Source organism: Calonectris borealis, chromosome 2, assembly GCF_964195595.1.
Source record: "Calonectris borealis chromosome 2, bCalBor7.hap1.2, whole genome shotgun sequence".
Lineage (NCBI taxonomy): Eukaryota > Metazoa > Chordata > Aves > Procellariiformes > Procellariidae > Calonectris > Calonectris borealis.
Genome location: NC_134313.1, coordinates 2,631,291 through 2,644,422, shown reverse-complemented (window position 1 = coordinate 2,644,422; position 13,132 = coordinate 2,631,291). Strand labels below are relative to the sequence as shown.

Genomic DNA, 13,132 nt, shown 5'->3' with positions numbered 1-13,132 from the left:
TAGGAGTAATGTTTGAAGCAAATAGTTATTATAAATTCAGGTAGAGTGTTCTGTTCATGTTTCTATAGTACAGTACAGTACAAATAAATTTAGGAACATGAGGGACTGTTGGTTTGTTAAATATTAGAAGATAATTTAGCATACTATTGTAAGAAGCAACTGATGCTTAGAAGAGACCAGTTGAAGCAAATCACCTAGGTCGGATAGAAGCCAAGAGGCCACTGAGTCTGCGCAAAGTAAAAGGGTCAGCCAACGGTGACGAAGAGGAGTCACTGGCCTTCATCTCCAAGACCCCTGACGACCACCACCAAGCAACAGTGCGCAGGCGCAAATGGGAGGAGAGCTCATTTTAATACGAAGCGAAGACTGGTCATGCATATGTATTAGTAAATGATGTAATGCTATGTATATTTATGATTTTGTTGTATAAATTTATGGTGAAAGGTGCAACAAATTGGACACGCTGTGGTGGAGCGATCCCCCGTGTCCCCAGCGCTGCAATAAAGAATGCCTGCCTTTTAACACTACATTGGTGTTACGAGGTTCCTTCCCGATTTCGGTGACATTCTGACTCTTTGGATATCAAGCAGATCTGATTCAGGCTTAGTGATTTCTTTACCTTGCCCTGACTTGCCTCAGCTCTTCCATGCGTATTACCTCTCAAGCATGGGTGGGAATGTGATTGCCCTCTGTTTCAACAGCCTTTCTCTTAGATGTACCCAATAAGAACCCTGCACAATCCACAGTCTCACAACGGACCGTCTCTCCCAGTCTCATGGGTGACATTTGACTCAATCTGAGATGCTTAAAACACTCCATATTTTCTATATCCAACCCCTCTTCTCCAAAGGCCCGGTACATTTCATTTTTACGTGAATCTTCTGCTTTTCCTGAAAAGGAAGATTTCATGAGTCAAATAAGCCTAAATGGCTGACAAGACTAAATCTTCAGAGGGTAATGGATACTTGAGTCTCACATGAGCCAAGAAAGAAAGACCAGAAAGCAAGGCACAAAGCAATTGAAACAGATATTTCAAAGTTTTATTGTATAAATCTACAAAAGGCTTTGCTACAATAGCAAATAGAGTGTAGCACTATTCTATTGACAGGTTCTAGTGGCTTAGTGTGATCTTGTAACTCCAACATGACACATGAGGAATAAACTGCCTGATACAGTCAGATCTAGGGCAAGTGATGTCGGTTTACAAAGACCTTTTGGCTTCAACCCCTATAACCTGTAGTGGTTCAATGTATTTGCCTTTTGTACAAGGTTTTTTAAATTAATAATATCTCTAGTAAAAATAAAAACTCTAAAGTAGTTTTGTCAGAGTCAAATGTAAAATTGCCTAAGGAAAAAAAAAATCCAGTGGTTGAAATTCGTTAAAGTTTCACAGACACAACACATACACACTTCTTCATTCACGTGACTCTGCCCCAGGAAAATAAACTACCAGTCCTTCCTGGAGAGGCTGGTAATATAAACCAGGGTGCTACAAGTAAAGCTCCAATCTGCTGGGAGCAATAATTGAAATAAAATCAGTCCAGGAGATTCAGTTCTGCACATTCCAAAAAGTCAGCTGAATATGTATAAACCTCAGGACCAAATGATCAAGTAGCACAGACTGGCTAATTCATTAAAAAGGCAGGAAGTCTATGGAAAAATAAAATGCATATTGAGGCAGTCAGACCCCTTGGAAGGGACTGTGGAAATTAAGCACCTCAAAATCAAACATCATTTTGGCCTTGGGATGATGCCTATGAAGTCTGCCTTTACATGGTTTTACATAATTTTCCAGTCCTGGACATTTTTGCTGAGCATTGTTGGAATGCATGTTAGGTCCCATTGGCTTAGTTCAAATGTAACAAAACACAACAGAATTTGGTTAGGTGGATTTGATTGCTCAACACACATACACCCGCACTGACACGCACACATGCATATCCGGGACAGTTGGCTCTGGAAGAGAGAGGAACCAACTGGACCTCTTCAGCTGAGATGTGAACCAAAACTGTCTTGTTCAACTCACTCGAGCTCTTGTCTTTTGTGCAACTTTTGCGCTCCTTGGGTCTGGATGGAAACAGTCATGCCAAAGCCAGCACAAGAACCCCAGTTCTTGCAGTAACTCTGGCCCATGCAGATCCAAGAAGCGCCTGCTGCCTCACAAGAGTCTCCCTTCTGGCAAGACAGCTGGCCAAGTTGTGCAGGCTCAAGCAGTTCAGACAAGCATCTGGACCGCAGGATGCTTCTCCGAACCTCCAGAGCCCTTTGAGGTTTGAAAACTGATACCCGCATGAAATGAAGCTACCCTCAACTCAGGAAAAATGAGTTACAGCATTAACAGCATGGAGGGTTTGTAGCCTAGGTAGGGTCAGTCATTTGGCAAAGTTAGTCAGGAAAGTTTTTTTAACTGATAATCTAGCAAAGATTTCCTTAGGTGAGTCCCAGTGGCCCCAAATGGCAGAGGTATGGTATCATCTCAACAGACAGTCAATACAAGCCCAGCATCCTTGCATGTCCCCAAAGCCCAGACTTGGTTCTTCTGTTCTGCTTCTTGGTTTCTCTTTAAATTCTCAAGACTTTCTTCTGTGCTTGGAGTACCTGGACCAACTCAGTCTTTTCTTCGTCCTGTTGGAAGTGACTTCCCCCTTTCATTCTGGCTCTCAGCACCTTGAACATGACATTGCACTGTGTGGGAAGCTCTTTGGTGCATGATTTGTCCTCTGTCTTCCTGCAGCACTCTTCTCCCCTGGGAAAGCAGGACTTTTGGACATAGAGAAGGAAACTCAGCAGAATAGCAGGGATCTCTGTAAAAGAAAAAAAAAATGCAGCAGCTGAGGTTAGATATCCAAAGTGGAGAGGACAGGGGATTTCTCAGGAGATGGAGTTATATTCTACTGTGCCCACTAGATGTCTGCTGCCTGGAGGTCCCACTAGGTATTGGTGTCTAAGCATTTGCCAATGGTCTGGCAGAAAGCAATGCATGATGGCCACTGTCCCCAGAGCATTAATCATTGGGGCTTGGGTTCCTACATCAAGAAGCTGATATCCCACCTATTTGGTGGTGCCAGCCTCTTGCAACCGTTAGGGCTGAGGTCTCAAGACCAGCACCGATATTTGCACCTGGGCTATATTTTGGGTGAGGGCACTGGGGAGGCTAAGAAAGGCCCACAAGGGTAAGATGAGAGGTAATTACCTGTGCCAGTCTTTCCTTCAGACAGTGGATCCGACAGTTGGTGGCTGGGGATCCTGACAGCAGGAATGATGTTGAATCCCTGGTTCTGAAGCTTTTTCCCTTTGGTTTTCCTTCTGAATCCTGAGCACTGTGAAGTGATTCCTTCTCAGAGGAGGATCTGAGTGAGTCACTGTAACCAAGAGAAGATAATGCTTGTAATGCACGGCCAGCTCATCCTCAGCAATGACACCCACTCCCCCACCACTCATCCCAGGTCATCAGTAAGAAATGCTCTCTTCTCTCTGCAGACACAGCCACTGCCAAACTAACTCACTCTGAACAAGTGAGAGGAGAGCCCTCGCTGTTCCTGAGACCGACTCGCTTCTAGCAAGGCTGCAGAGCAGACATGCATCTCCTTTGTGCTATGCATGGACCTGTGATGTGTTGTCACAGCTGGAGACTCCAGCCCAGAGCTTCATGGGACAGATCCTTGGGCTAGGCTAATGAAGAAGTTTCCCATTTCCTCCCCATATTAATCAGAAAGTGCAAGATACTGTCCTGTTTGGAAACTTCTCCCACTCATTGTCCTTTATTTCCCTTTGGCTGGCCTTCCCTTCCCCTTTCTCCCAACCCTAACCTGTCACTTACTATGCTTCATATCCCATTTCAGATTTTTTTTTTTTTATCCCAGTGCAAGGTTCCAACTGGACAGGCTATGGCTAATGTAGGTCTGAGGCGTGCAGAGAAGAGAATGTCAGAGAGTTGCCTTACCTTCAGTCTCTTGGAAGGAGGCACACCAAAGGCCTTCTGAGCCACCGGTGGCACATGTCACTGCTGTAGTAGTGCCAGGATCATCCCAGGGGCACTCCTGTTGCTGCATCCCTGCTGTATCTCTTGCAGAGGTGTTGTTTATTTGGTCTGGTGGTGAATACAGATGATGCTCAAGATGTGTCCAGCCTCAAGAAGCTTTGAAGAGCCAAACTTCCTGAATATGTCTTACAGCAGTTTCATCTCAAAGTCCTATCATCAGGTGTCAGCCAAAGCAAGGTGAACGCTGAGCATTACTGTCTCAACATGGAAAATGTCACAGAGTCCAAGTCCGTCTCCATCCATGGCACGGGGATGTTGTAGAAAGTTCTTTGTGAAGAGACAACGCTCTGTCCTCAGGTGTTCCAGGACAGGGGTACCAGACTTTCCAAGAGCATTTTGAGTCTGTTTATGTGAGTAGAAACTCTTTGTTGTGATGCACCGGCTGAAACTGTGCTGGGACACACAGCTTCTCTCTTCACTTCTTTTGTTTTTAAATGGCAAAAGCTCCTGTTGCCTCCACACGTCAGCATGGACTCAATTTGCTGCTCTGAGGATATTTTGCTCTGGATTTAGGATGTGTTTGTTTGTTCCATTCAAAGTATAAGGATTTATTTCCCTTACCTCCCCCCACCCTCTCAAAATAGCTCTGGTGCCTCCTCTCTCCACCTTGACACCCTCTCTTCTCTGAAAAGAAGTGGACTGCCCCTTCAATATATGAGCTCAGAATTTAATTTGAAACTCTGTTTCCTGCTGAATGCACAGTATAATGTGCAGAGAAAGGGTGAAATTTGCCTCTACACTGCAGTGGCCTTGATTGGAGTGAGCAGAAACTAAGACAAGAAGTAAGCCAGTACGAGCCTCTTGAGAGGAAAAACATTAAAGCAGGTATTAGGTGCACCGAAATGAAAAAACACTAAAAATAATCCAGATTCTTAAAGTTTTCAGTTCCTGAAGTCATAGGATTTCTTCTAACAAAAAAATAAAAAAACTTGTTTAATCCTTTGGAGCAAGTAAGAACAGGAGATTGCCAAGTGAACAGAAGCCCAGTAGTAAATCAGAAAAGGGCAAGGGTCAAAAGAAAGATGTCTCCTCAGGACAGGGACACCTCTTCAGAAGAGGGAGGAGGGAAGGAGGAGGAGACATCCAGATCGGTAGGAACCCTCAGCCAATTGCTGCACTCGCATGAAGTCCTTGAAAGCTGCCAGTGCGAAGCGGCTGCCTCTGAAGTTGGGAATTGTCTCTAGTTTCTTGTCAGGGATCTCATAAAATTGTTCGTTCCCCACGGTGGTGCAAGCAGTATCTCCAGCACCACCGTATTGCATGGCTCAGGTGAGGTGGGCAACCACATCCTAAGGTGCCTCTCCCCCATCGCCTCCCTCCCCCCACAAGCAAAGTTAATTCCTCTGCTATGGGCTGTTGGACTGAGCACACCTCATGTCTCGTCTCAGCCAGAACCTCTCTCCAAGTGAGAAGCTTCCTAAATACGCCCCCTTCTCCCTTTCATGTAACCCAGACTGCTGCCTCCCTTGGACTAGCTCATATGACAGTAGCTGGTGGGCTAGGGGGCTCAGGTTGAGTCCCATTGCTCGGCACGGGACTGGCAGTAGTCGAGGGAGGCACGCTGTCCACAGAATCTCCTGATTGCATCTCAGGGGTCCTCTGTGGACTGGGCTCCTCAGAGTGCTCCATGTTGCCTTGGACTTCCTTCCCTCTTTGGATCAGCTGCTCTAAGGTCTTGGGCAAGGGGTAACTCAAGAAGCGCTTCAGTTTGGGCTGGAGGGTGCCTACTACATACTGGATAATTTCCTCCTCATCTGCATCAACATAGAGGGTCTGGTACAAGTCTCTCTTGCGCCAAAGGAACTGGTCCAGGGGCTCCCCCTCTTTCTGGGGCAAATCCAGCTCCCTTTTGATAGCATCCCTAGTCAAAGTCCCCTCGCTGTACTGCAGGAACTCCTTCTTGAACTCGACCCAGTTCTTGACAGAGTCCTGCTTGTATTCCCACCACTTTTTAGCTGGGCCGTTCATGTGGTTTTGGATCTGAGACAGCCAGTATTCCTCTGTTCCACCCACCTGCTTTAAGTATTCCTCCAAGTGGCTCAAGAACTCCCTGGGATCCTCAAAGACCTGGGTCTCCACTGGGGAGGCTGGAGCATCCTCTGACACGGAGACCCACTGGTAGGAATCATGGCCCTGGGGGATGCTGGGCACCTCCCCGGGAGGAGGGGTCAGCGCATACATTTGGCTCATATCAAGTGCATAATCATAAATCTCCCCCTCACTTGGCCTTATCTCTGGGCCTCCCACCCCAACGGACACAGTCTGCTTGCCATGGTCCCCAGGACAATATTTGCCTCCCATGGACTCCAGACGGTCCGCCCACCTCTCCAGACGGAAAAAGACCTCCTTCCAAACATTCATCTCTCTCTTGACCCACCTCTCCAGATGGGCAATGGTTTCCTGGCACCTGGCCAGGCAGGCCTTGATGGACTTCTTCCATCTTTGGTTATCAGTTGGGACATGGTCCTCTAAGTTATTTTCTAACTTCCCCACTGATTTCTGCAAGCCTTTCAGCTCGCGCTCCACCTGCTTGGAGACCTCGGACAGGAGGTGCCGGTGGGTCCTCCTGACATGCTCCAACATTTCTGCCCTACATTTCCCTATCTGCAGGATCACATTGGGCTTGTTGGCAACTCCACGGTGCCCCTGGAAGGAGTGGATGCCCGCATTGGTGACATTATCCAGCTGCATGGCTCCGACCAAACGAGTGTCAAACACAGAAAGAACGGGGTTGTAAGCCCTGGCGCTAGAGCTGGCTCTCAAAAACCCAACCACAACACTTCCCGAAAGACACACAGAGACTTCTAAACCCCCCGCAAAGGACTTTTCGACACAAACACAACCAAATCAGATATCACCACAGAGCGAGCTGTTTGGTCCCCGTGGATTGCAGAGAGAGTTGTAGGCAAATTTCTCCCGGTGCCCAGCTGGAAACGCCGGTCTCACGTGCTCAGGGTGTCCCAGAGAGAGCCAGGATCCTCCAGGAACAAGGAGAGGAGTTGGCTAAGATGTCCAGCCCCACACTCGTGCCCGCTACCTGCTTATCCGGAGCTGAGAATCTCGAATGGCAGAGAGTCCCCGCTGAAGAAAAACACACAGAGATGCACACAGAAGCTGGAAGCTGCTGCAAAAATCCCGGTGATTTCTCCTCTGGTAAACTTGGCGAGTCAAAAGCGCTTTCACTAGAGATGCAAAGAGCTGCTTCTCTTCCCTGTCTGAACTGCCACTAGTCCAGGCTCTTCCATCTACTTATACCCCACACAGCTCAACATGTGGGTGTTGCCCTGCCTCCTCTCACACTCGCAGCGCAGCGTTTATTGGAGGAAAAGCGAGGCCGGTGTCTGTGGCAACCCAGATCTTGGCAGCCTCCCCTTGCTTCCCACCCCCTCGCGCACGCCCCCAGACTCGACGCGAGAAGCACTTGAAAGGTGCTGGAGACAGTTGGGTAGATGGATGAGTAATCGCACCTTCCGCCTTTCAGATTGCAGGAAAAACACTTATTCATTCCACAACTATTTACTCAGCAAGGTCATCATTAGCATGCTTCCCCTGGCAGGACTCGCAGAGGGGGAGATGAGGAGGAATTCAGTGTGTCACACCAAGACAGACGCCCACGGGCCCCCGCACACCCTCACAGGCACACACACACACACACAGAGTGAGCTCACTCCTAACGCAAATCCTTGGAAATGGTGGTAAATCAGCAGGGAAAAAAAAAAAACAAAAAAAAAAAAAGGAGAAAAAAAGAAAATAAAAGAGGAGGGGGGAAGGAGAGGGGGAAACACTCAAAGGAGCCACTTCAGTACAAACTGGAGCACTCTGGACTTTCTAAACAATTGGTAGGTGGGAGTCATCCCCGCTGCTTAATTGCACCAGACCAATCGCTATCTTGGGAATATTCAGTAAGGGAGGGGGACGGCATCCTGGTTTTTACACCAAATTAAATCCGCCCATCAAAAGCCTGTTCCGTAGTTAGCTTGAATCAGATGTTTAATCAGTTAGCCAACCCGCAAGCGCAAATGAAGCTACATTTGTTCTTTGCTCTTGACAAAGCAGGAAAAGCCAACCATAAAAGGAGTCCCCGGTTCTTACATAAACCAGAGATAAAGGATTCCCTAATCCGAGAGAGTTCCCTGCCGGAACACCCTCGGAGAGATGTTGAGGACATCCGGGGCTTCTTATCCCCTCTCAGTGACAGTGGCCGGAGGCAGTGGGATGCTGATTCATGAATATCATCTAAAAAGGGGTTTCAAGCCTGTTGTCAGCAGGGAGGTGTCTTGCCTCCGCGCGGGGTGGTGGGCAGTGTGCCAGGGAGGCTTAGGATGGGTCCCCGCTCCCGCGGCTCGTGACCACGTGTTTCCCGGTGGGACTGCAGCCAGCCTGGTAAGAGCGAAATGCGGAGGAGACGGATGGTCTTTCAGTGAAGTCCTGCTGAAAGGAGGTCTCAGTGATCCCGTGCATTTGGTTAAAGCAGAGTCCCCTCGGAGCAAACTGGCGGTGGTTAAGCTGAAGGGCATGAGGGACAGGGGTCAGGATTCCCTTCCCCCCCCACCATGTCCATGTGCTGCAGGAAGGCATGCGTCTGTTCCCTACAGTTGATGGCACATGGACAAACACTTCTGCTGTATGGTGCTCTGGGGAAGCAGGAGGGTTATTTAGGGTAGCAGCAAGCTGACAATAGAAGGGCTGCATGGTTTGGTTGAAGGTGGGGAGTGCCAGTGAGTGGGGAAGGGGACAAAAGCCTGAGGGTGTAAATCAGGATTCCTAACCCAGCAGACCCTCCCAATATCACTTTATCCCCCCACACATATCATGACAGTGATATGACTGGTAGAGAGCTATATTCTCTGCCTTGCTTACTTCTCCACTTTCACCCAGCTTTCCTGAGCATGAGATTTTTGTGCATTCGTGTTTGTGTTTAGAAAGGGTCAAATGTCAATCATCTGAGGGTTTGGGACAGATCTAGAGCCTTTTATGCTGTGGTTTCTATATCCCAGAGAGTCCGCCTTAAACCTGCATTGCCAGTAAAACATCAGGTGAATTGGGAGAGACTGTGCAATCTGTGTATCTCTGGATCAGTGCAAAGATATTCTCCCCAGGTTTTCACCCAGCCCATAAGAGATTGCCAGTGGATAGGGACAAGTTGTAGACTGGATTTAACTTTGCAAGGTGACCTGATTTCAACCTCACCTTGTCCCATCAAATGCCTGAGTCTGGGATGAAATGGCTGTAAAACCTACTCCAAATCTGTCTCTTTCCAGCCCCTGCTACCTCTCTTTCCCTCTCCCTTAGTTTTCAGTGTGGGGGGATTCATCAGAGTCTGAATGGCCTCATTTGGCTCTTAGGTCCCATATTAGGATCTCAGGATTATTAAGTCTGGAAGGGACCTCAGGAGATTTCTAGCTCAATGTCCTACCCTAACTTAGGTCAGCTACTGGGTCAGATGAAATGGTTCAGGTTTCAGATATTGAAAACCCCAGGGATGGGGATTGCACAACCCTCTTTGGGCAACCTACTCCACTGCATGACTGTCCTTAGAGGGAAAACCTTTTTCCTTAAACCCAGGCTGAATGTCTTATTTCAATTTATGCCCGATGTCTCTTGTTCTCTCACCAGCCACCTCTGTGAAGACCCTGGCTCTATCTCCTTGATAACCTCCCCACAGGTAGGGGGGACTGCTGTTAGGTCCTCCTGAAGCCATTGCTTCTCCAGGATGGACAAACCCCGGTCCCACACCAGGTACGATCCAAGTGCTGTAGCCCTGACCATCTCAATGGCCTGTGCTGAACTCATTCCAGCTGATCAATGTCTTCTACTAAGGGGCCTAAACCTGGTTGCAGCAGCTAGATATGGTCTAATACGTCCTGAATAGAGGGGGATAATCATGTCCATTGATCTCCTGGCTGTGCTCATGCTCCCACAGTCCAGGATACTTTTTCTGCTGCCAGGACACGCTGCTGGATCATGCTCATCTCACTGTCCCCCAGCCAGGTCCTGAGCCCCAGCCAGGGACTCTTTCTTCCCAGGCACAGCATTTGTCCTTGTTGAATATCGCAAGGTTTCTGTTGGTTCTTTCCTCCAGCTTACCCAGGTCTCTAGGTTCATCTCATTCTGCAACCTTTCCACCAATTTCTCCTCCTAATCTGCGTGCTTTTCTTCTGTGGAGGTGGTGGGGGAGACAGAAGAGGCGAGGAGGAACGGGGGTTTTCCTTCTGGACCTACTGGGGAATGACTTGCTGATTAAGACATAGTGATAAGCATTTTCATTGTATTTCTAATTAAAGTAGGGTGCGTGGGTAGAGGAGGAGGAGAGAGGGGAGCCGGAAGCAAAGGGAGGAGGGAGATGTAGAGTGCTGAGAGCTGACGGGGAAAGGCAATTTGAGGCAGACAGAAAATTTCCGGGCACAGAGAGACAGACGGGCATGGAAGGACAGGAGCCATGGACTGGGGCAGGCTGGAGAGGAGGTTCTCATTGCCACAGCAGCTTTATCCCATGGCTTCACAAAGAGCTAGCTGTTGAAATCAGCTGCCTGGCCTCAGGGGAGCTGGCAATGGGATGGACGGAGGAGACTGCAAGGCATGTGGTGCTTTGGGTTCACAAGAGGTCCAAGACAAGAGGGGGGCAAGAAGACCAGAAAGGGAGGTGGGAAGTGAGTATGAGGGAGGAAGGAAAAGAGTGAGCAGTGAGCAGGGATAGTTTCCTCCAAAACAGCTGAGCAGGAGCAAGGAAGGGAGAGAAAACAGCAAAAGCCACATCTCAGAGCTCAGTGGGGATGGTATCAATGTGGGTTGTCTCCCTAGAGCTTCCTGAATAATTTTAAGGCACAGTAGATTAGAATCAGACCCCAAAAAAAAAAAAAATAATGAGGCGAGAGAAAGAGAAAAGCCAACAGACTAATTACAAGCAGACAAAAGGAGCGCATGGCAGCAAGCAGCAACAGAAAACCCCGCTGCAGGGAGAGGGACCATATGAAAGGGACACTGAGTCATAGCGAGCACTGGCACCTTCCCCAGTGCTGTCACAACAGTGCTTTGCTGAGGACACGATGCACACAGAGCCCGGTGGCACTCGCCCCTTGCAGCCGTTCAGCATGTGGGCTTTCGCTGCACTTCACCTTAGAGTAACCTTGATGGGGTTTGGGGTTTTTTTTCGGTTGACGTCTCTTTGCCACCTCGTCTGGATGAGTGTTTTGCCCAGATCTATCGTATGGCTCAGCTTCTTGGAGATGAGCTTGAACTGTGAGCCAGATGAACCTGGTGGGTGAGTGAGAAGAGGGGGATTCCAGGGCTTGGGAAAGTTTATGGTGCAACCGAGTTGTGCTGTTTTTTAGAGGCTTATGCTCGGAAGAGCTCTACTAGATGTTGTATTAGCCTGCTGTGACGCCAGGGTCCCTCTTCAATTATGCATTGCGATGGGCATTGCGTTCCTTCTCTGAATCACTGTCTGGAGGACCCTGTCTTTCACCAAGGACTCTATGAAGTGCCTAAAGTTAGAATTCTGAAGGCCAGTGTGCAATTAATCCCATACTCTTGCAGGAACTCGTTTTTTCTCCTGGTGAACAAGGGATTTTCTGTGTTATCCTATATCTGCAGTGCTAGAATTTTCCCTTTCACTTCCAGAATTGCTTCCTCCTTCTACAAGAAAAAAGAAAAGAAAAAAAAAAATGAAACCAAAACCCCTTCCTTCTGCCTCCATGCCCTTTCAATCCCTATCAATTCTCCTATAGGTTACCAGACAAAGCTGGCCAGTCATTTGTTTAGTAGCAAAACCCTCAAGAAGGGAATAAATTTAAGAGAAATCAAGGTGTTGGGCTTTTTAATTTATTAAAAAAAAAAGAAGAAAAAGAAGGAGAAAAAGAGTAACACATTTAATTTACACCATACGTCTCTATTCATCCATCTCCAGCACCGGAACACTCTATTGCATTGAAGCTGGCACTCACAACGCAGAGTTTCGCATTCAAACCACGGTTCGCGTCAGTGGCTGCATTGTTCCTGGCCACCCATTGTCCTCCGTGGCTGGGGCCCACACGTCACTTGCTGGGAGGGTGGGGAAGCAAGCAGGAAACTGAGGGCTGCCCGCTATCAATATTAACAATAATCATCATAATTATTATTATTAGTACTACCACTCCTTCTGGTGCAGAGGAGCCTGCAAGTTCTCTCCTTTTTTCTTTTTGTTTGAAAAGCCCTACTTTGTGGGGAAGATAGAGTGCTTTTTTTCAGACTAAAAATATCTCAAATATTTTATAGTTTTTTCCTCCCCTTATTTAATGGGATGTTTGTTATTTTCGTTTCCTCACAGGGCAAAGGAAATGTTAATGAGTGCCTCCTTGTGCTGAGTTTGCCTCCTCAAGCCTGCCTGAGGCTAAATCAAGAAAGTCAAAGGAGGTGTCAGTATTTTTCACAGCAAGAACTTGAACTCTGGTGTTGGCTGTTATGACTCTCATGAGGTCAACACAAACAGAAGGACATCTCCAAATGAACTTCGTTTTCCTCCCGTGCACATCACTGACGAGCTGGTAGAGTACATTTGTTGCTAGCAAAAAAAGCAAGCCCCGTGTTGAAGGGCCTGATTCATACCTGGTTTATGAAATTTCATCTGCCTTTATGCCACGCGGCTGAGAGTTGAATCTGGCCCGCATCTGGCTGCACGCTTTACTCTTCCTCCACCTGCTCCCCTTCAGGATGCCCTCTAAGTGTTCTAGTAAATGTTTTTGAATTTAGTGCTTTTTTACTCCTCCTCAGCAGTAAACGCTGCAAATCACAGGTCTGCTAAATAAGGAAAAGCAGTGGGGTGGCTGTGAAGCTCACAGCCCTGGTTCATCTCCCGGCGCGTCTAGGCTGATGGAGTCCCACCTGTCCAGGAGAGCTGTGCTCCTCACCGTCTGCCAAGATGATGCGCCCATGCCGCTTTAAGGAGTATCTGCTGTCCACAGAGCCAGTCCCACCCTCCCCTGCAGCCCTGGCTCTGCTTTACTGTGTCTATCTGGGTTTAATGTTAACAGCCCCATGGCAGGGTGAGATGAGGTCCAGGGATGGAGCACTGGGAGATCACAGCCACACATGGGAAACGGGACATTGCCCTTT

The 13,132-nt window shown here is 48.1% G+C and overlaps 1 protein-coding gene across 1 annotated transcript; it reads right to left on the bottom strand.

Annotated features, from left to right (window-relative positions):
* Window positions 1-1,020: 1,020 nt before the first annotated feature.
* On the bottom strand, window positions 1,021-7,264 carry ARC (activity regulated cytoskeleton associated protein). The gene is made up of 3 exons (XM_075144551.1): window positions 3,944-7,264; window positions 3,194-3,362; window positions 1,021-2,804 (listed from the first exon to the last, which is right to left on the bottom strand). The coding sequence occupies exon 1, from the start codon at window positions 6,731-6,733 to the stop codon at window positions 5,519-5,521; it is 1,215 nt and encodes a 404-aa protein (XP_075000652.1). The 5' UTR covers window positions 6,734-7,264; the 3' UTR covers window positions 1,021-2,804; window positions 3,194-3,362; window positions 3,944-5,518.
* Between the last annotated feature and the right edge of the window lie 5,868 nt (window positions 7,265-13,132).

What these genes read in the sequence shown, in the direction of transcription:
- ARC (XM_075144551.1), bottom strand. Translation starts at nt 6,733, where the DNA reads ATGCAGCTGGATAATGTCACCAATGCGGGCATCCACTCCTTCCAGGGG.